At 46.8% G+C, this 19,412-nt stretch overlaps 2 protein-coding genes and 1 long non-coding RNA gene across 3 annotated transcripts in view; 1 reads left to right on the forward strand and 2 right to left on the reverse strand.

Annotated features, from left to right (window-relative positions):
• The window catches only part of LOC135378480 (solute carrier family 22 member 13-like), a 41,175-nt gene that overhangs the window by 7,456 nt on the left and 14,307 nt on the right, over window positions 1-19,412 (forward strand). The window contains exons 5-6 of the mRNA XM_064611533.1: window positions 1,439-1,571; window positions 12,617-12,738. Coding sequence (XP_064467603.1) covers window positions 1,439-1,571; window positions 12,617-12,738 — 255 coding nt within the window. The remainder of the gene's footprint in view (window positions 1-1,438; window positions 1,572-12,616; window positions 12,739-19,412) is intronic.
• On the reverse strand, window positions 9,659-10,143 carry LOC135366618 (uncharacterized). Its single transcript, XR_010414231.1, has 3 exons — window positions 10,036-10,143; window positions 9,800-9,894; window positions 9,659-9,735 (listed from the first exon to the last, which is right to left on the reverse strand). It is a non-coding gene; the product is annotated as an uncharacterized LOC135366618 (long non-coding RNA).
• LOC135378666 (putative nuclease HARBI1) lies at window positions 15,123-16,673 on the reverse strand. The gene is made up of 2 exons (XM_064611747.1): window positions 16,080-16,673; window positions 15,123-15,473 (listed from the first exon to the last, which is right to left on the reverse strand). The coding sequence occupies exons 1-2, from the start codon at window positions 16,671-16,673 to the stop codon at window positions 15,468-15,470; spliced, it is 600 nt and encodes a 199-aa protein (XP_064467817.1). The 3' UTR covers window positions 15,123-15,467.

Raw genomic sequence — 19,412 nt, forward strand, 5'->3', positions numbered from 1 at the left:
TACATATTTCTTGACTTCGCGAAGGCATTTGATAAGATATCTCATCGTCTCCTCCTCCATAAACTCAGTGCACTTAGTATTGACACGAACGTACTATCATAGATGCATTGTTTCCTTTCTGATCGTAGTCAGTACATAACTGTTAACGACATTGATTCTGACCTTGTCCCGGTTTTATCAGTTGTGCATCAGGGCTCCGTGCTTGGTCCTCTCCCTTTCTCCAATCTACATTAACGACTTGCCGCATTGTATTCCTTCATCGTCTATTTGCTTATTCGCCAATCACTGTGCTCTATACAGAGAAATCTTACAGGAGTCTGATGTCCAGCTCCTTCAGTCTGATCTTAATAACGTACTAACATGGTGCCACACCTGGGGCATGGAGCTCTATATTGACAAATGTAAACACATGAGAACAACACGAACCCGATGATATTGCCAGTCAAAGACTCTTGATAACACTACGCTACATACGGTTCTTTGCTATAAATACCTAGGAGTTTTTATCTCATCAGAATTGTCTGGGAAAACACATATTGAGCATATTATCACCAACGCTAACCGTACTTCGGGATATGTTAGACACACCTTTCACCAGGCACCTCAGCATCTCAAACTAGCCCTGTACACGTACATTGTTCGCACGAAGCTTGAGTATGCAGTCTCGGTCTGGGACCCGAGTTCAGCAGTTCTTGTTCATGCCATTGAAACCATTCAGAACAGGGCTGCCCGCTTCCTCTTCGGCAATACCAACCCGCAGCCAGCTTCTATGAAACATAACTTGCAACTCACTAACCTAGCTTTGCGACGAAACATTTTCCGTCTGTGCCTCTTCCACAAAATATATTATCATAACGATAGCTTGCGATCTGGCTTCATATTTCCAGCTACATACATATCAAATAGCGCTGATCACCTCGTTTATCTGTCGTACCGATCGACTGGACCCACCTCCCCGGTTCACTGACATCAATCTCGCCTGTCGCTTAGTCCAAAAGTGTTATTATTGATTATGTAACATTGTAATCAACATTGTTATTCTGTAATTATTTAATTATGTTATGTAATTAATTATGTAATTTTTATACTTTGTATTCGGCTTTTTCTGCTTTGTGTAACCCGTTTACTTCAACCACTACTCCCCTCTGTAACGCTAACACCGTGAGGGTATTTAAATAAATAAATAAATAATGGCTCGCTGTGGCCGACTGCAGTCTCATTTGCCTCCGTCGCTAATATTCTTCGGCGCTCCCGATCAATGGCAGCTTCCATTACGGCAGGAACAATTTTTGCAGTTTAGTCGTGGCCCGTTAGGTCATCCAACGTGCGGTGCAAATTTCGATTGTTCTTGGAACATGTGCGACACTCGTCCTCTTGTGCAACGTGAGTACCGAGGAAGCTGTTATCTCGTCACTTATGTAAATGCATATGATTACAGGTGGGCACCGGAGTCATCTTCGTGGCTCTTATCTGTTGGTAAGAAAAAGGAGGCTACAGTTATCCTCCTCAGGATAGCGAAGATAAACGGAAATGTCGTCACTGAAGATCAAATGGAATCGTTCTTATGCCAGGTACGTTACCCTACCTTCTATTGCTTAGTCACATAAGGAGCACGCTCCAGAAGGGAATTCTCTTGTCCAAGTCCTATTGCGCGCGCTTGATTGGCCACTTGCTCGCAGCCCTCCGTCCGGGCAGATAATCAGAAACGTCTCAAAATCCAGCAACCATTTTACACAACGTAGTATGACTGCATATATGAATGTCGGCTTCAGGAAGTCATCCTGTACAAATATTCCTGTACAGACAATTGATCTCATGACCGTCAATATACTTACGGAGAATCGCGGCAACATGGCCGAGCGCTCCGAAATTGCTAGCCGAGCGCCCGCGACAGGCCACCCGAACATCCGTGCCCAGAAACTATAGCGCAGAGACTCGGTTGGATCACGTTAGGAAAAACGCGGTTGCTCGTTTTCAGGTTCCGGCGTCTGCTAACCCATGTTAACTTCTGCGTGCGGGCCAATCAGGGCCAATGCTGCCCCCGCGGTGCGGATGAGACGACACCGGATACGGTTGGTCAACCCGCTGCACGGCTGTACCGAGGCTAGGAGAAAAAGTGCTAGCTGACAAATTCTTGACACTTTCCTTACGGAGTGACCAATAATTGAAGGAATGCGGACGGTCACGCTCACCTACGTGTCCGGATATAGAACATTATGGCGACAATGGTAAAATTTTAAAAGCAGTTTACGTGCATGCCGACATGAATTTCGCCGGATTCTTGCCTCCCTCAACCTTCCTACCAACACCAGGGGAGCCATCAACTCCGTGGGAGCAATGGAAACAATCGTTCCTGACGTTCTTAGAGGCTATTGATGGAGATGGCTACTCGCTGGCCAGGAAAAGAGCCATTCTACTACACTGCTTGGGAGCGGAAGGTCAGGGGACTTTTCATTCGTTAGAGCCTTCAAATGCGCAGTCCTCAACTACAGTGACTACGGCTCCAACGTCAACTACTAGTGTCACGACTGACATCTTCACAGAGGCATTGAGCCATCTGGACAAGCGTTTTGGAGCACAAGTGAACGTGCCACTTCAAAGACACCGATTTCGCGGTCGCATGCAGCAACCGGGTGAGACTACCAAATCCTTCGTCGGCGAGCTGCGTTCGTTGGCTTCGCAGTGCAACTTCGGACAGTTCGAAGAAGAAGCAATTAAGCAGCAACTCTTAGAAGGAACAAGAATGCAGCAACTTAGGGAACGCTTGCTAGTTGAAGGCCAAGCGTTCACACTGGAGAAGGCAGTTAACTTGGCGACGACCATAGAAGCCGCCACTTCAGCAACTAATGAATTTGTACGACCATATGAATCCAGAGCTTCAGTAGAGGCCACTGATACAGCGGACGTGCAACGAATCGACGGGAAACCCAAACGCAGACTACCGCACAAGTCGTCACAACCGCAGCCATCTTCTGGCAACAGACAGTCGAAACAGACACCTGCTTGCTATAGATGTGGATCGTCTCAGCATTTGGCGAATGACAAGAGATGCAAGGCACTGGGTCAAAAGTGTCAGCGGTGCGGAAAACTCGGGCATTTCAAGAATGTCTGCCGTAGCAGGCCCTACGAGAAATTGGTCGAGGAAGACGAAATTCTCACGGTACGACCAGTGCACCTCGCTGAGATGCGAGAAAATCCGATTTTTGCGGATGTCACCATTGAAGGTGAAGTGCTACATGCCTTGGTTGACACGGGTTCTGCAGCATCATTAATGGCAGGAACTCTCTACGACACAAGATTCAAACACAAGTACGCACTAAAGAAGCCTACTGTGTCACTCGTGGACTACAATGACAAGAGGATCGATGTTCGAGGATGTTTCCGTACAGCCATACAGTATCAAGGAAAGGAAGATACGGTCCTCTTTCACGTTGTACCAAGAGGGACGACCCTGCTAGGAAGAGATGCAATTCGGAAGTTGGACATTTCTATTCAGGGAAGAGCTTTAAAGTGCGCAAGTATTTACAAAGATGCCGACATACTTCCAGAACCTTGAGGAATGAGTTTGGCCACTTATTCAGTGGTCGCCTAGGTCTCGCAAAGGGCTTCGTACACAAAGTGCAGGTTAAGCCCGATGTTAAACCTGTGGCAGCCAAACTTCGTCGTCTGCTGTTAAGCTTGAAAAGCAAGGTATCGGACGAGCTGCAAGAGTTGGAAAAGAAAGATATCATCGAACGGGTCGACGCCTCAATGTGGATCTCACCAATCGTCGTAGTTCAGAAACCTAATGGCACTATTCGGCTGTGTGTGGATCTCAGAGCACCTAATGAAGCAATCGTAGCTGATGCTCATCCGCTTCCGTGCGTCGAAGAGTTGTTAAACTCATTGGCCGGAGCTCGACACTTTTCCAAATTGGATTTAACTTCGGCGTATCACCAAGTGAAGCTGAGCCCAGAAAGTCGTTGCTTAGCTACCTTCATTACCCATGAAGGCCTCTTCCGCTTCAAGAGAGTATATTTTGGGTTAGCATCGGCACCATCGGTGTTTCAAAGGATGATGACGAGTATTCTTAAAGGGTGTACAGGGGTACTCGTCTACCTTGACGATATCGTTGTCTTCGGGAAAACAGAGAGCCAGCATCGCAATAATTTACGTGCTGTACTGAATCGCATCTCAGAGGCAGGACTGACTTTAAACCGCAAATGCTGTTTCGATGCTACCGAAATTACGTTCCTGGGACACAAAGTTTCAAGTGAAGGCATAGCACCGTTACAGTCGAAGATTGATGCTATCGCCAGTGCTCCAGTACCTCAGGATGCAAAAACTCTGAGATCGTTCTTGGGTTTAGCAGGATACTATGCTCGGTTTGTGCCACGCGTTGCGCACGTGGTAGAACCTCTTCGAAGACTGCTAAAAAAAGGACAGACATACGCTTGGAGCGAGGAAGAGCATCTCGCCTTCAACACACTTAAGAAGCTGCTGACAGAAGCGGAACTACTGCAACCCTTTGATCCACAGCTGGATGTTATCGTTACAACGGACGCGTCCGATAAAGGTCTCGGCGCTGTACTGCAGCAAGTGGGGTCAGAAGGAATCAGGACGGTCGCCTTCGCATCCCGAGCTTTATCAACCGCTGAAAGTAAATATTCCGCAGGGGAGCGAGAGGCTTTAGCCTATGTGTGGAGCTGCGAGAGGTGGCACATATATCTCTGGGGTCGGCATTTCACCCTCAGAACTGATCACCAAGCGCTGATTCCGTTGTTTTCGCACCACGGCTGTAGAGGTCGACCAGTGCGCATTGCCCGGTGGACTGCACGTCTTCTAGCATATAACTTCACAGTGGAGTACACGAAGGGGTCTGAAAATGTGGTAGCTGATGCGCTTTCCCGCCTACCCTTACCGTCATCGGAGGAGACCAGCTTTGAGGAGGAAGTTGTGTCCCTGGTAAGCGCTACTTTGAACAAACAAGACATGCAAGATGCCACGAAGGAAGATGCACTGCTCCAGCAAGTGAAGCAGTTCATACTCACTTCATGGCCACCAAAGAAGGAACTGCCAGCAGAACTGATGTCATTTTTCCAAATTCGCGACGAGCTCTCTATCGTCGAGGATATCATTTTCCGGGGAGACCGGGTAGTCGTTCCGGTATGCTTGATGCAGGAGAAATTTCCGCGGCTCATCAGTCTCATCCCGGAATAGTTCGTACAAAACAACGCTTACGTGAGCTTTTCTGGTGGCAGGGCATGGACAGACAAGTCGAAGATTTCGTACGAACGTGTACTATTTGTCAGGCGGCAGACAAGTCTGCAAAACCCCTGCCAGCACCGCTACAACCGGTTCCGTGGCCCGAAAAGCCTTGGCAAAAACTTGCAATTGACATCGTGGGGCCAATTGAAGCAGCACCACAGAATGCAAGATTCGTAATAACGTTAATGGACTATTACAGTCGCTGGCCCGAAGTGCGATTTTCTTCGAGTATCACTGCACAAGTAGTCATCGACTTCCTGAACAGTGTCTTCAGCAGCGAAGGATTTCCTGATGAATTGGTCTCAGATACGGGACCTCAGTTCACGTCAGTAGTTTTCACCAAATTTCTTCAAGAACGTAACATTAGACATTGTTTTTCGTCCGTCTACTACCCACAGGCCAATGGACTTATCGAACGATTTAATAGGGTGCTGAAAGATTACATTCAGTTAGCCCTCTTGGAGAGGAAACCTATCCGTCAGACTGTTGTGGAGTATCTGTCGATCTTCCGAACAACACCCCACGCCACAACAGGTTGTGCTCCAGCACTTCTATTGCACGGAAGATCTCCACGTACTGCACTTCACGTGGTAGGGTTAAATCACGCTCAAGGCGGTAGAGCATTCGGTCCTGGCAGCTCAGACATTCATCTTCGGCAGGCAGTGCAACAGAGCCAAAGGAAATTGAAGAAGTACACAGATGCGCGGCGTAACGCTAAAGTACCGACGTTCAAGACAGGAGATCTTGTACGGATCCGGCTAAAGGCCAGAAGTAAAGGAATACCCTCCTACTCGAGACCTCTCCGAGTTAAGAAGCAATGTGGAAAAAACTCCTTCTTGCTACAAGATAATCGCGTCTGGAACTGTTCCAAACTGGTATTCGTCACTCCGAGCGCATACAGTCACGACCGAGAAGATTGTCCTAGCATTGGTCGCAGTCTCTGGCCTCCTCTGGGAGCCTTTAAGTCGGCGGAACCAGTTCAACATCCACAACATGTACCACAGCGTATACCCGACAGAGAGGAGGAGCAGCAATTCGACGCTGCAACTACGAGTCAGAGACCTCCGGAACTGGATGTGGAACCTGAACCGGAGATTACCACAGATGGAGAGGAACAGCACTCCGACGCTGTAACCACGAGTCGACAGTGCCATCCGCAACCGGATATGGGTGCACCGAATCAAAACGTGCCAGTGCGCCGTTCCCGTCGCGTCAAGAAGTCGCCGGCGTCGCTGAAGGATTTCGTGCTCGATTTTCAATAGGACACTTCTAGCACGCGGGACAATCAGTTCTTTTATTGTTGTTTGGGGCTATTACAGTTGTACTTTTTTTTTCCAAGGGGGTAAAAGATGTTGTGTAGGAAAGACGAAGAGGAAATAAAGAGAAGTTGACGTTGGAAGAAATGCGGACGGTCACGCTCACCTACGTGTCCGGATATAGAACATTGACCACGGCCAAAACAAATAATTCTTGCAGTGTTTGATGGTCCGAGTGCGTGTATTTATTTTCTCTGAGCCCCTGTGTCATGATGTTTCAGTACCAGCTTTTTTTTCGGTAACCTCCCTCAGATGTTTCACCACGAGGTATTCGGTCACAGATATGCGTAGGCTATTCCGTTGTATTCGGCAGAGGAAACGCAGCTTTCAGTTCACGCGTCTGCTTCCTCCTACTTTGCTTAAAGGGACTATCGCATCGGAAAAAGTGTGTATACCAGACCGATACGGTAATGTTCGGCAACGTTTCTCTTCCGAAAACAGCTAACTAAAGAACGGTGTTTAAAGATTCGCACTCCCTCTGCAGCTGCAGCGACAGTAACTTCATTATGACGTAAGCCAGGCACATGAATAGAAGCGCAGCGCTTTAGATCAGACGTATCAAGTAACTGCTCTCTTACTCCTGCTCCGAGTTTCGTGCTCCTGCAGCAGCTATTAAACAGCGCTTGAACGGCTTGAACACGCTCGCTGTGCTGCCGTTTCGCCCTTTCTCGTTTTTCCACTCTCTCTCTCTCTGCTTTGCTGCCGTCCCACGTCCTGCGTTCTCTTTCTTCGCTTTCCCGGAGAGGACGGAAGGTGTCACGTAACGGAGCATGACCCCCTTTTCCGTCCACCCCGCAAATGCAGGAGCGTGAAGAGTGCGCTCGCGTAAGAAAGTCAGAGTACGAGCGTCACAACTTAACGGTCGGAGTGGCAAGTACTCTCGTTCCTGAGCAGCCACCTAACGCGCGCATCGTCTCCAAGGTCGTCTGCCTCGCGTTCGCACCGGAATATACAAAGTGAAAAGGCCTCGGTAAATACACCGACTTCCGCTTACCAGTGTGAGTTCTGACGCGACCATTCATGTCGCGTGGAACACAGTGTTACGCTCCTGGCAGTACGAACACGTCCGACGCTAATCCAGAGGTGACGTTCCACAGACCGCTCAAATACTCTCCGCGACCTGCAACTGCCTTCTGACCCGCAGGCTTGTCGCCAAAGGCCCTCCGGCCGATCACGTATTGGCCTTGTACGAGTGACGTTTTCGCCGATTTCCAGAGAGGGAATTCAGGCATACTCTCAACATCTGTGATCTGCTCTTGCCAAGCATTACATCAGATTGCACAGAAAGTACTCCACGAATTCGCGTCGGTTTTTCGGTGTTATTGTCGCTGGTGAACGAGGAATCAACGGCACTGTATCCCTTACAAAAATGTGAAATGATTTTCTAAAGAAACTATATTGTATTGACTCTATAGGCACATTAAATACTCTCTAGAGAGTCTATAGAAATCCTTATGAGATCCTGGCGTGTCCCTACGAAGTTCTTACGGAATATATTGGGCACCGTAATTCTATAGAAGCTCTAATGAGGTACTAATGAGAGAGTTTCTATCGCTTTTCTTTATCCTTTAGACGTGTGTCGTGTGCTTTTAGCGCAATAAATGTTGCATGCAAGCACATAAAACAGGCACATGAGGAACACGCTTTTTATTTATACTACTTTTGGCTCCATTGAGAGCAACGAGGAGTGGCTCCTCTTCAGTTGAGTATCTGATGCAAAAGGGTATCTTCCACGTGTATCTCCTGAAAAGACAAAGCGCATGTACATACATAAAAATGACAACAATTGCAACCTATATTCACAAATATTATCTCAAGTCTAGACATGACGTTCTAGACATGATAAACATCCACTCTAAGTGCTATAGGAAACAAAAATAAAAAAGAGAGATCTGCATACTGCATGCATTTTAAAATGGAGACACAAATACGGATGGTACAAAACATTCAAAAACAGCATTATTTTCCTTCTGTACAGCGGTTTATCTAAAAGCTACGATGAGAGCATTGATGCAGTGTTCTCAGGTGGACTCTACGTCCAAGCAGACTGCCTATTTAGAGAGACATATATATACCAAACTACTAGATGTGAAATGAAAATTCATCAATATTTTTTCATTCAAACTTTGTCGGCGAATTCGTAATAGCATAAAAGTTTGACTAAAGTCCTTGTTTAAACTAACCCAATTTTTCAGAAATTCTGAAAATAATGTACTTGGGCTCAGTCGAACACGTACACAAGATGGAAGTACAACCACCACGTATATGAAATGGTCTTGTGTTGTGATGAAATTTGCCGAAATTTTGAATGACTACTTGATCGAGCTGATTGCAGTTTGACTCCCCATGGCATTGCTACGTATCTGGACCACAGTCAGCTGTTACACCAATCTGGCGCAAATTTTAGTGAAAGCAGTTGGCTCTCAAAAAGAACTGGTAGTGTAGTGCCTGCACTTCTACCACAGTTTTGCCTTGCTTTCGGCATTGTAAAAGAAAAATCGTACCATAAAAAATTTACGTGACGTGGCGCTATGAACAAGAATTGCCTCACATTCTGGTGATCTCGGTACAGCCGAAAAAGCCCCAATTTAATTTATTAATGTAGTTAAGTAAATTTAATTAATGCGTTTTAATTAGGTAGCTGTCTGGCGGTTCTATACTATCTCACACAAAAGATTTGCTTCCACGTCTATACTACCTTGCACAAAATATTTGCTTACACCTGCAAAAACTGCATTTGTACTATTGCATAAAATTAAACACGCTGTTTATAAGCAACCCCCTGAAGTGGAGCGGTTCTGATGTATGCAGGGTTTTGAAGAACGCAACGATTTGACCGAAGTTACATTCTCAGTACATGACCTTAGTACATGACTACCATGTGCACAGGCAGTCACGAATTACTGTATGGCACCGAACGTATACTGTGTACCGGTTTCATCAGAAATATCTTCAACAGCGAAACAGCACAGTATAACTTACGCATATCACATAGCTAAATTACAAAATTGCAATCCCACACCTGATAACTTCTATAATACCTACATTTAGAGAACAGGCTATGACTCAGCATATTAATGGGTGTAATGTACCTTGTCACACGAAATGAAAATTCCTGCTCCTGAACTTTAGGCAGGAGAGCTCCGCAATCTGTTGACAATCCCGGCTGCACCTGTGAGGAAAATTCAAAAGCACTACATGTTGCTGCAGTTGTATGCTGCATGTACAACACATACCGATTGTGTTCTGCGAGGTGTCCAGTTGACACTTCAGCTCCTGGTTTTCCTTTTTTTGCACACACGCCGCACGTCCAGGCAAAAAAACAACAGACCTGTTACATAGAGAAAAACGTTTAAGGTTGCAGAGTTAAAAGGCAGATCTCATTGCACCAGTTTGAAAGCATACGATTAAGGACGAAGTTAGACTGTGTGACCATTATGAGTCGACACCTGCTAATTAATAAACCACTCACCGGGCTAGCTGCTGTGCTGTGCGCCTCGTCCTGTTCTAACGAATAGCGTCAGAGAAGTTCCTTCGTTGATGTCAACATAGACACCACACTCGCACACACCAACAAAAAGTCGCGGCGTACACTGCAGCTTGTGTCCTCTTCCTTTCGAGCAGGTACTGCTTGCCAGCGTGTTACGGCTCACCCCAGTTCCCACAACGTATTCGTCGTCTTCAACGTTGTAACACTGGGAAGAGAGATTATTTTTATTAGAGCGCCCCCATACCGGTATCGAGAAGACACGAAATTCATTCACACATACATAAGCTCACCGAAATTTGGTCCGCAATCGCAGGTTCTTCTTCGCTCCAGCACACAACGAGGAAACGGCAGCGCTGGCTTTCGATGCCATCTTGGTTTTTTCGATTCTGATCCGAGACTTGCCCCTACTCTGGGATCCGCTATAGCCCTTACCGGGAAAATCTTCCACTTCTGCTTCGCAATCCATCTCAAACAACGCATCCTGAGAGACGGCACGCGTCCGAAGTAAACAGTTTTCTCACGTGCAAACTGCGAGCCCACCGAGCTCACCACCAAACCAAAGATGGCGCCAGAGAGGACTGATTCATCCACGCATATGAAGCCGTCAAATCGGGACGGGTTTCGTATGCCTCCACAATAATTAATATATAGTTAAAAAATTTTATATTTTCAGTTCCGATAACGTTTCTTTACGTACTTTTTACTCTATAATTAACTGTTTGAAAACTTTTTTGATTTTATTATCGCAGTTCATTGCAGTGTATTATTATGCACAACAAGGAGAGCCCCCCGTTCCTTTTCCCCTTTCCTTTCCCTAAGCAGTGCACATTGACCTTGTCTTTCAACTTTTGACACTGTCAATGACGCTTGCTAATAGCAGGCATGATGTGCAACCCAGAAATTTGCGTGGTCCAGTTATCCGGAAATTCGTTATCCGGACGAAAAGAGAGACTCCCGAGGTGTCCGGATAATCGAGACATGACAACAACTGCCCAGCAAGTGTTGTCTTGTGGATGGCACATTTGGCTACATGAATCCAATTGTTTATTGCTCAAAATTATGACGACAGACAAATAAAAAAAGCAAAAACAGGCGCTCACAAAAAACTTAAGTTGTCAGTTTTTATCTGTCACTCGGTGTTTATGGAAATTTTCCTCAGTAGGAACGTTAGTTTTCACATGCGTATATCTATTCGTGGGATCGCAAAGAAATAGCGTAATCGACAAGTATGGAGTCAGACCAGTCAGACTATGTATAGGCGACGGAACGCATGACCATAACTCCTTTGCATTTCAGTTGCAAGTCAATAGAGAATCTTTTGATATTGCTCATTAGAAATACAATTAGGAAAATCATTAGAAATTCTTTTGACTTTCTATGGAGGAAACTCATTAGGAGCTGATTTTCTATTGAGTTTCTATAGACTCAATAAAAATACATTTGACTCTCTATAGGTACTCATTTGGCATTTTTGTAAGGGATAATTTCGGAACCGTCTGGGATGATGCAGCAGTCCCTGAAACCACTCACCTGACATCATAAAGAGATATTCAGGGTGCCCCCCTCTAAATGCGAACATGTTTGTTAAATATATATATATATATATATCATTTTTTCCGAGATGAAATCAGTTGCAATATAGCATATGCTGAGGGCTCTCCTTAGAAAGGCACTAACAAACTCCTATGGCAATGTCATAATTAACTTTCAATAATCAACTTTTTAAGTATCAAAGCTACGAGGTTGTCCCAATGAGAACATCTGGTCCCGTCGGTCACTTGATACCGGAGCCGTTTTCAGAATCTGTTCGATAGATCATCCGCAAAAAGTTTCCTTCACGAAGTTTTCGCGGACAATCTATCGAACGGATTTTTGTTCTGAAAACGGCTCCGGTATCAGGTGACCAGAGGAACCAGATGTTCTCATTGTTCCAACTTCGTAGCTTTTACAATTAAAAAGTTAATTATTGGAAGTTAATTAAGACATTGCCTTAGGAATTTCCTAATGCCCTCCTAAGGAGTGCCCTTCAGCTTATGCTATAATGCAATTGACTCCATCTCGGAAAAAGTGATATATATATTTTAAAAAATATGTTCGTGCTTAGCTGTAGCGGACACCCTGTATACAGACCTTATAGAGACATACGCTTTCACGGTTACCAACTTAAAGAAATAACCGTTCTTCCATTTAGTATCAACGGTTGCAACCTGGTCTCTCAGAACTCGATGTTGCACCGGAACAAATCCTATTGAGGTTACATCCATGTTCGGAGGTTTATTTACAAAGTTGACATGTAGATTTGTCCGTTACAGGCAGCACTGTATGCCAATACATACACGTACATGTCTCATGGTTTATTACCAAATTATTCTTTTGCTTACTGCAGCGACAATAACCCGCAATCGGTCGCAATCGGTCATGGGCGTATAAAGCACACGTTCCCGTTTTTAACACCATTTCTAATTGAACAAAAAAAAATCGGCTTATCAGTATCATAACAAATGGTATGCAAACTAAAGTGCGCAGGAAATACTTGCATGAATAATTTTATACCTCTTTGCAGAAAGGTGAGGACGATTCGGAAATCAGCTGTGCGAGAGATACAAAGGGATTTTGGAGGACAACTCTCGCACTGGTTGAGACACCAAGGATTCGTCGCAACACCCTCCTAATTTTGCCCATATGGTATGCTGTTTATTCATTTCTGAGTGCTATACTCTGTGTGCGGAAACTCGTCATGTATATCCTGCAGGCTTAGGGTGTTACAGAACTAATACTTTCGTGGCCAGGAATGAATAAGAGATTCACCACTACGTGAAATACTCGTATCATAGTTTCCAGTTACTTCATTGGTAGGGGTAACAGTGGACGCGGTTTGTCCTGCGTATGAGCCCTGTCTAGAACGAAGCTCCGCAAGGACACAGGAAGATATTCCGTTTTCGCTTCTGTCATGGTGCAGCAGACGAGCTCGCTGCAGTATTCGTTGTTGTGAATTGAGACCTCCTGGTTTTCCTCTACAGTAGTATAATTGAAGCAGATGATTATTTATAATAAGTAATGAAATTAACTTGATGAACTCGCTAAGTCTAGCATGGGCTATACACGAGAAAATAAGGGACAAAGTTTTGTATTTCCTTCTCCTCTATTTCTGTCTCAAGGGTGCTATGCCCCTGTATACAGGAGCATAGCACCCTTGAGACGATTTTATGAACTGTTCCAATGCCACTGTAACCGTTTTACCATAGTGCTCTCAACAGAGCAACGTTTTGTGTAAAGCGGATACATTGAGACTCGTGTGACCAGACGTTCAGTTTGAGAAGATGGGTCCTCGCCGTCCCGCCGGTTTTGCCGCAGTAAAGCAATATGTCCCGTTTTGTGGATGTTGAGCAGTGTCGGAATCAGTATGCAATTGATCTTGTGCCCCGTTTACTACATTCAAAAATTTGGCCACCCTCACTCAGACGACAGTTCAGCTACTTCACAGTACAAGACGTAACAGTTCACGCTTTGTGCTATCGAGGGTTCCAATGTTGAAGTTTCACAAAGCGATCGTTATCGTTGTACTTACAGTTCGCGCGATCCAAAGCCGATTTGGTTGGCACAGGCCTAACCCCCGAATTTTTGAACACTCCTTTCCTTCTTTGCATTCCTTTCCTTTCCGTAGGTAGCCCGAAAGAGACTCTCCCAGGAAGGAAGCCTTCTCTAGTACCTTAGTGGCAATTTTTGAATGTGCCTTACGCTTTCTATCTTCTTCTACTTCTTCGTCCCTTTAAATATGTGCTACTGTATTCTCAGCAGAATAACCTCTGAACTATGTCACGTGTTCTTAGCCGAAGAGAAAGAAAAAGCTTTGCGTGTCTTCCTTCCCCGCCCTTGGATACTTTTCGGTAACACGTGGTTTTCGTTGCCAATATGTCTAAACGGGCACCGTACATGTCGGCCGATGAGACGGCTATCTTAATGGAGTCGATTGGGAGGTACAAGGGAGTACTTGAAAACAAGAAGACAGATAGTGTGTCAACGAAGGCAAAGCAGGATACCTGGGAAAGGCTTACGTCCCAGTTCAACAGCATGCCCGGTGTTGTCCGCAGAAATTCAAGGCAGCTTCGGAAAGCCTGGGACAATTTAAAGACCAAGTGGAAGAAGAAGACGGCAGAGGGCGTCAGAAAAACTATGTCAACTGGTGAGCTGTGTACGCTTTTTTCGCGATTGGGACCTGCCATTCATCCAACTTTTCGGTTCTTTTTTGTTTGGTGGTGGCCCTCCCTCACCGATGGACCCGCTTTTGGAACAAGTACAGTCTTTGGTCCCCTATATTGCAACAAGGGTGCATAACCCTTACGATGGGGACCGCCAGTCTGCTGAAGTAGATGACCTTCAGCTCCCCATGGTGCAAGCACGTCGCGACGAAGGAGATATTGAACATGGCAAATACTCGGTCCTGTCCTCACAGCCACATTGCTTCCCAGAATTTTCTACTTTTATTTCCGTTTCATCGTTGGAGCACTCGCACCCATTAACTAACCACGCACATGTATGCAGGGCACCCGCAGGAGACGTACGCCAACAGTGAATCTATTGAGGAGTTCTGTTGTGACGGTCAAGAGCAGCGTGCTTCTCAGAATGATCTCGCTGATGAGCACCATGAGGAGCCTCCTGCCGACACCTCGACGTCGCAGACTCCTGCGCAATCAAACTGCGTATCTAGCAACGTCGTACTGCCAACAGGCGCTATTCAGAGTACGTCGACTGGGCGGAGAGTGAGACTTTATAGAGGCAGAAACGCTGTTCTTGAGTCTGCTCTATCTGCAGAATTGGAGGCTCGAAAGCAGGCCATGCAAGAGGACAGCACACGAAAGGAAAAGGAGCATGTCTTGAAAATGAAACTGATGCAAGAAGAGCATGAGACGAAAATGCGTAACATGCGCATTTTGCATAGACTGCAAGTCAAATGCGAAATGGAAAAACTCAAAGTGCTACAATTGAAACAGAAAAAACTCGAACAGCAGTTGGCCCGTGGTGATTCGGCTCATGAGACGTGAAAAAGTCAAAATAAAATGAACTGTTCAAAAATAAAGTTTTATGTCAGCATGGTGTGATCAAGCAATATCCAGATTGCTCTGGCGTACACCAGAAAAATCGGTCTGTATAAGTGTACGTCGTATCTGCGCTCCCAAGAGGCTATCGCCGCGATTAGCAGGAACACCGAAGTCGTCTTCCGATGCATCTGTTCCATCATCCGGGCATGGGTCATTCAGCGCGCAGGCGACGTTGTGGAGCGCTGCGCAAGCGCAGACGATAGCAGCAGATCTCTCCTATCTTGTTTTGCAACTTCATACGGGAGACACGGGAACCTCCTGTTCCAAACTCCGAACGCTCTTTCCACGGAGTTGCGTGTTTTTATGTGACTCGTGTTATACCTACAGAGGGTGGATAAAAAAGATTAGTTCGCTTCGAAATACAGGTTGCGCACATACTACAATAGTGCGCTTTACTGGCAACAGGTCCGCCTGTTTTTCTGTTCTTTTCTATTTGCCATATGGTCTTTGTACGAGCCTGGTAATTCGAGCGTAAGTGAAGGCGAAAGGTGGCTCCCCAGCAACCTAACGGTAGGCCATCCTTTCGTCGCTGCGAGAGGAATGGCGAGAGGAACGACTACTGTTTCGGACTGAATGGCAGGTAACCGTCAGACAGTAAAGGGGCACGAGGAAGGAATGATATGGTAAAAATCTGTGAATATCTATATCTCCTGTCTGGCGGAGTTCTGGGATTGCTGAGTGGCGTCAACAGAAACGGCGAACACGGGTATCCTTGATCCCCGAGCAAAATGCCAGGAATCCTGCCTTCCTCATACAGAACTCGTGCTCTGCTGTTTTAAAATATGCGGCTATCATGAACTGAACCCGGCCAGCTGGCAACGATGGCGGAAAACTGAAGTTCCGGGCCAGTGATTGCCTGTGTAGGTAGGAAGATAGCACCTATCAAAACTGTGGACGTTGTGGTACGTAGTCTTATGCATACCATACCTGCACGTTGATGGAGAACACGCCTTTCCTATTTCTGTAAACCTGAGCGTCACTTCTTCCAGGGCTGTTTATGGGTACGTGAGTGCAGTCAATACAGCCTGTCACCCGTTGAAATCCGGCGATGGAGTGAAATCGAGCCATAACTGACGGTGCTTCGGACGCAGAAGGGAATTTCACGTATTTTGGGTAAAGCTCCGAAGCGATGCTCCTCGTCACTGCCCAAATTGCATTACATGTAGCTGGCTGCGATATTTTGACGAGATCACTGATAACGGTCTGAAATGCCCCAGCACCGTGAAACCGAAGAGTCACCAGCAGTTTCAGCATTGGAGGCAGGGGGTGACCTCTGTTGTCCGTAACGTCTGGGAGGGTCAACTGGCTCAGTATGGAGAGCACGACGTTCTTCGTGAACCGGAATCGCTGCAGAAACTCTACGTCCGAATAAAGCTCCATAGGGTTTTCCCGATCCAGCAACTGACGGCGGTTCGGAGAAACATTCCAGTCGTCATCTCGGCGGCATAATATGTCACTAGCTCGGAAAGCAAACTCGACAAAGACCAGGCACTCTACGAATGACTGGTGAGAAGCCGCCATCTTGAAAGAGCGACAACGACGAAGTTGACAGCGAAAGGTAGCATCCTACCCACCTATCGATCGGCCGTCCTTTGCCGTAACGAAAGAACTGGCTCAAAATTAGCGACAGGCCGCCTTTCGAAAGGAAAGGGGAACAGGAAAGGAAAGTAGAGTTCAAAAATTCGCCCCTAAGCGTTTACTTAACATGTGTTGTGGCGACAAGTTAAGATCCGGGCCCAAAGCAGGTGTGAAACGCATCGTGTGACCTCTTTCCACCACATAGCATTCTAGATGGCACATGGGTGGCAGTAAAAAAGAAAAAATAATAACAATATTCCACCGCAGATTGATGAATACCTATCTGCAGGAAATATAATTCAGCCGAGAGTTTCTCTTGGGCAAGCTCATAAACTGGTGCAACATGTGCATCCGTCCTTGTGCGCCCCAATTGGATCACTGTCAGCAAGACGCAAAATCTTTTGGTGCCTCTCCTTAAAATATTTTCTAGGTCTCTGCAGGAACTATAGAACAGCTTGCGACATCAGGAAAAGTCTGGGTCACGTCCTCCCCCCCCACACACACACACACAAAAAAGAGAATTGTCATATATATATATCCACATGCGCCCGTCCTATTGAATCTGGTACAGCAGTGTTCCATAGCTTGGTACATTCATCAGTCAACGTGCGTTGTCACCGAAATTATTCTCTGGTATGTCAAGCTATTATACTAAATATACCAAAAGCGAAACTTGATTAGGTTCAGAATACAGCGTGATATTACGGAAAATATAATCGCCCGCACAATCGGGCGACATCCTCTGTCTTGCGGAGTAAATGGCTGGATATAGTGGGGGACAGGGGAAATGCGGACGGTTCCTTTGAAGATGAGTATGCAGATCGACCACTCGGCATTACAAAAATGTTACAAGCAAAAAATAAATACAGTGGCTGTACTTTGTTTAGTACAGCGGCCGCTGGGTTAACATGTCGCTCGGATATGCATCTTGAGTCCTGGAACGACTTGAAAGAAAAACCGCGCATTTCGAATATTAAGGTCACAAAATGGCATGAGCGATCTCTCTCTCTCTCTCTCTCTCACACACACAGACAGAGCCAACAATGCCCAAGGTCATGTATGCTGACTGGTATAGTGCTGCCGTTATGATGTAGGAACTGTCTTCTTAGTACGCCTTGCGACAAAAAGTTAGGGAACACAGCACTTGCGTATTTGCTCGTTGGTGTGACCCCTTTGCAGCGAACAGGAGCGCATGAAAGAAAATACAAGTGTCATGCATCGGAGACACCTGCTTTTAATGAAGCATTGAAAGTGGGTAGAAAAAAGTTCTCTCTGTGACCGCATTAAAAATGTGTCACGAATGTATTATGTTTTTCCACCCTAACTACTCTCCTGGCGAACATATTACGATCACGGCAGACGTTTGATTCCCCCGCTCGCATGAAACTCTCCGCTTTTCTGTGGAGGCCACGTGACAAGCCAGAGAACGCGCGTCACGATGTGACGATCCTCCCCCATCCACTCAGACGAGGGATCGCGGAGCGACGTTAGCAGGGATCGGTCATCGACACGGCGGACACGGCGGAGGTGGCGGAGCGTCGTCTGCTGCGTTTGTGGTAGTTTCTTCTGACAGACGCTTCTGCTCAGCAGCTCGGGTTGTGGTGCAGGTGCTTATTCTTTCTTCTTCTTCTTCTTCGTGGGGGTTAAGTGAGGTTAGCCAACTTCCATGGCTTGCTTTGCCGTTTGCACTGCTCGCTCGCGTCAGGTAAATTTAGCGACGGAGCAATACATCGTTTCAGATAGATTCAGATGTCGGCGCAGACGAATTTCACGACGCTCGGTGGTGACTCGTAATCAGTCTCATTGAAATGTAGACTGCATATTCGGATTTCAGTGCCAGGTTGAACATCCTGACTTTGAATCAAGGCAAACCACTATAGCGGCCCGTGGACAACGACGAAGATGGCCACGCGCCTGGAGCACCGACTTCAGTTCTACCGGCGCGGCCATGGAGATAGGCCACTGTCATCGCCTCTCCGTGGCATACCATCATCGCCGGTCGGGACTCATGTAGAGGAACAACACCTCCTCTACATTTGGTGACCCGAACGATGAACATCAAGTTCGGCGCAATTCGGCCCTTCACCATCCCAAATTTTTGACACCATCAACGAGCACTACCAAAACAGGCTATACCTGGAAGCCACCGCCATTACTCGCCCGCACCATAAAGCCGTTCACCTCTCGCCCGACCGCTTCTGTCCATGCAAACGATCCGCTACCGATTCGACCAACCCGCAACGACCCGACCGCTCACTGATCATCGCATCCGCCCACCGATCATGGCTTCACGACTTCCAGGGACCGACCTGCGCTGTCCACGGCCCCGGCACACTCACGACCCGCCACTTCATTTCTGCATCTCGACGCTCATTCGCTGCCGGCCGCGACACCAGAGCAACGTGCTCGCCTGCCGGTTTCGGCAGCCGCGGCAGCCCACTCCATGGCACGCTTCTCTGCAGTCAACACGGCTAACGCAGCCTCACTTCCTGGGACCCTACGAGCTTTCGCTCCCGTGCCGGTTGCGGCACCCCAGGCCACGAGTCCGACGCTCAACGACTTCGCCCCTCATCGGCCCCGCTCATCGACAGTTCTCGCAACGGGTGTCCCGTAGTGCGCGTCATCCACGGTCGCTCTTGCTCTCTCCGCTCTTGTCGCCGCTCCGCGTCTGAGGGGGGAGCA

This window comes from Ornithodoros turicata, chromosome 1 (assembly GCF_037126465.1).
Source record: "Ornithodoros turicata isolate Travis chromosome 1, ASM3712646v1, whole genome shotgun sequence".
In the NCBI taxonomy this organism is placed as follows: domain Eukaryota; kingdom Metazoa; phylum Arthropoda; class Arachnida; order Ixodida; family Argasidae; genus Ornithodoros; species Ornithodoros turicata.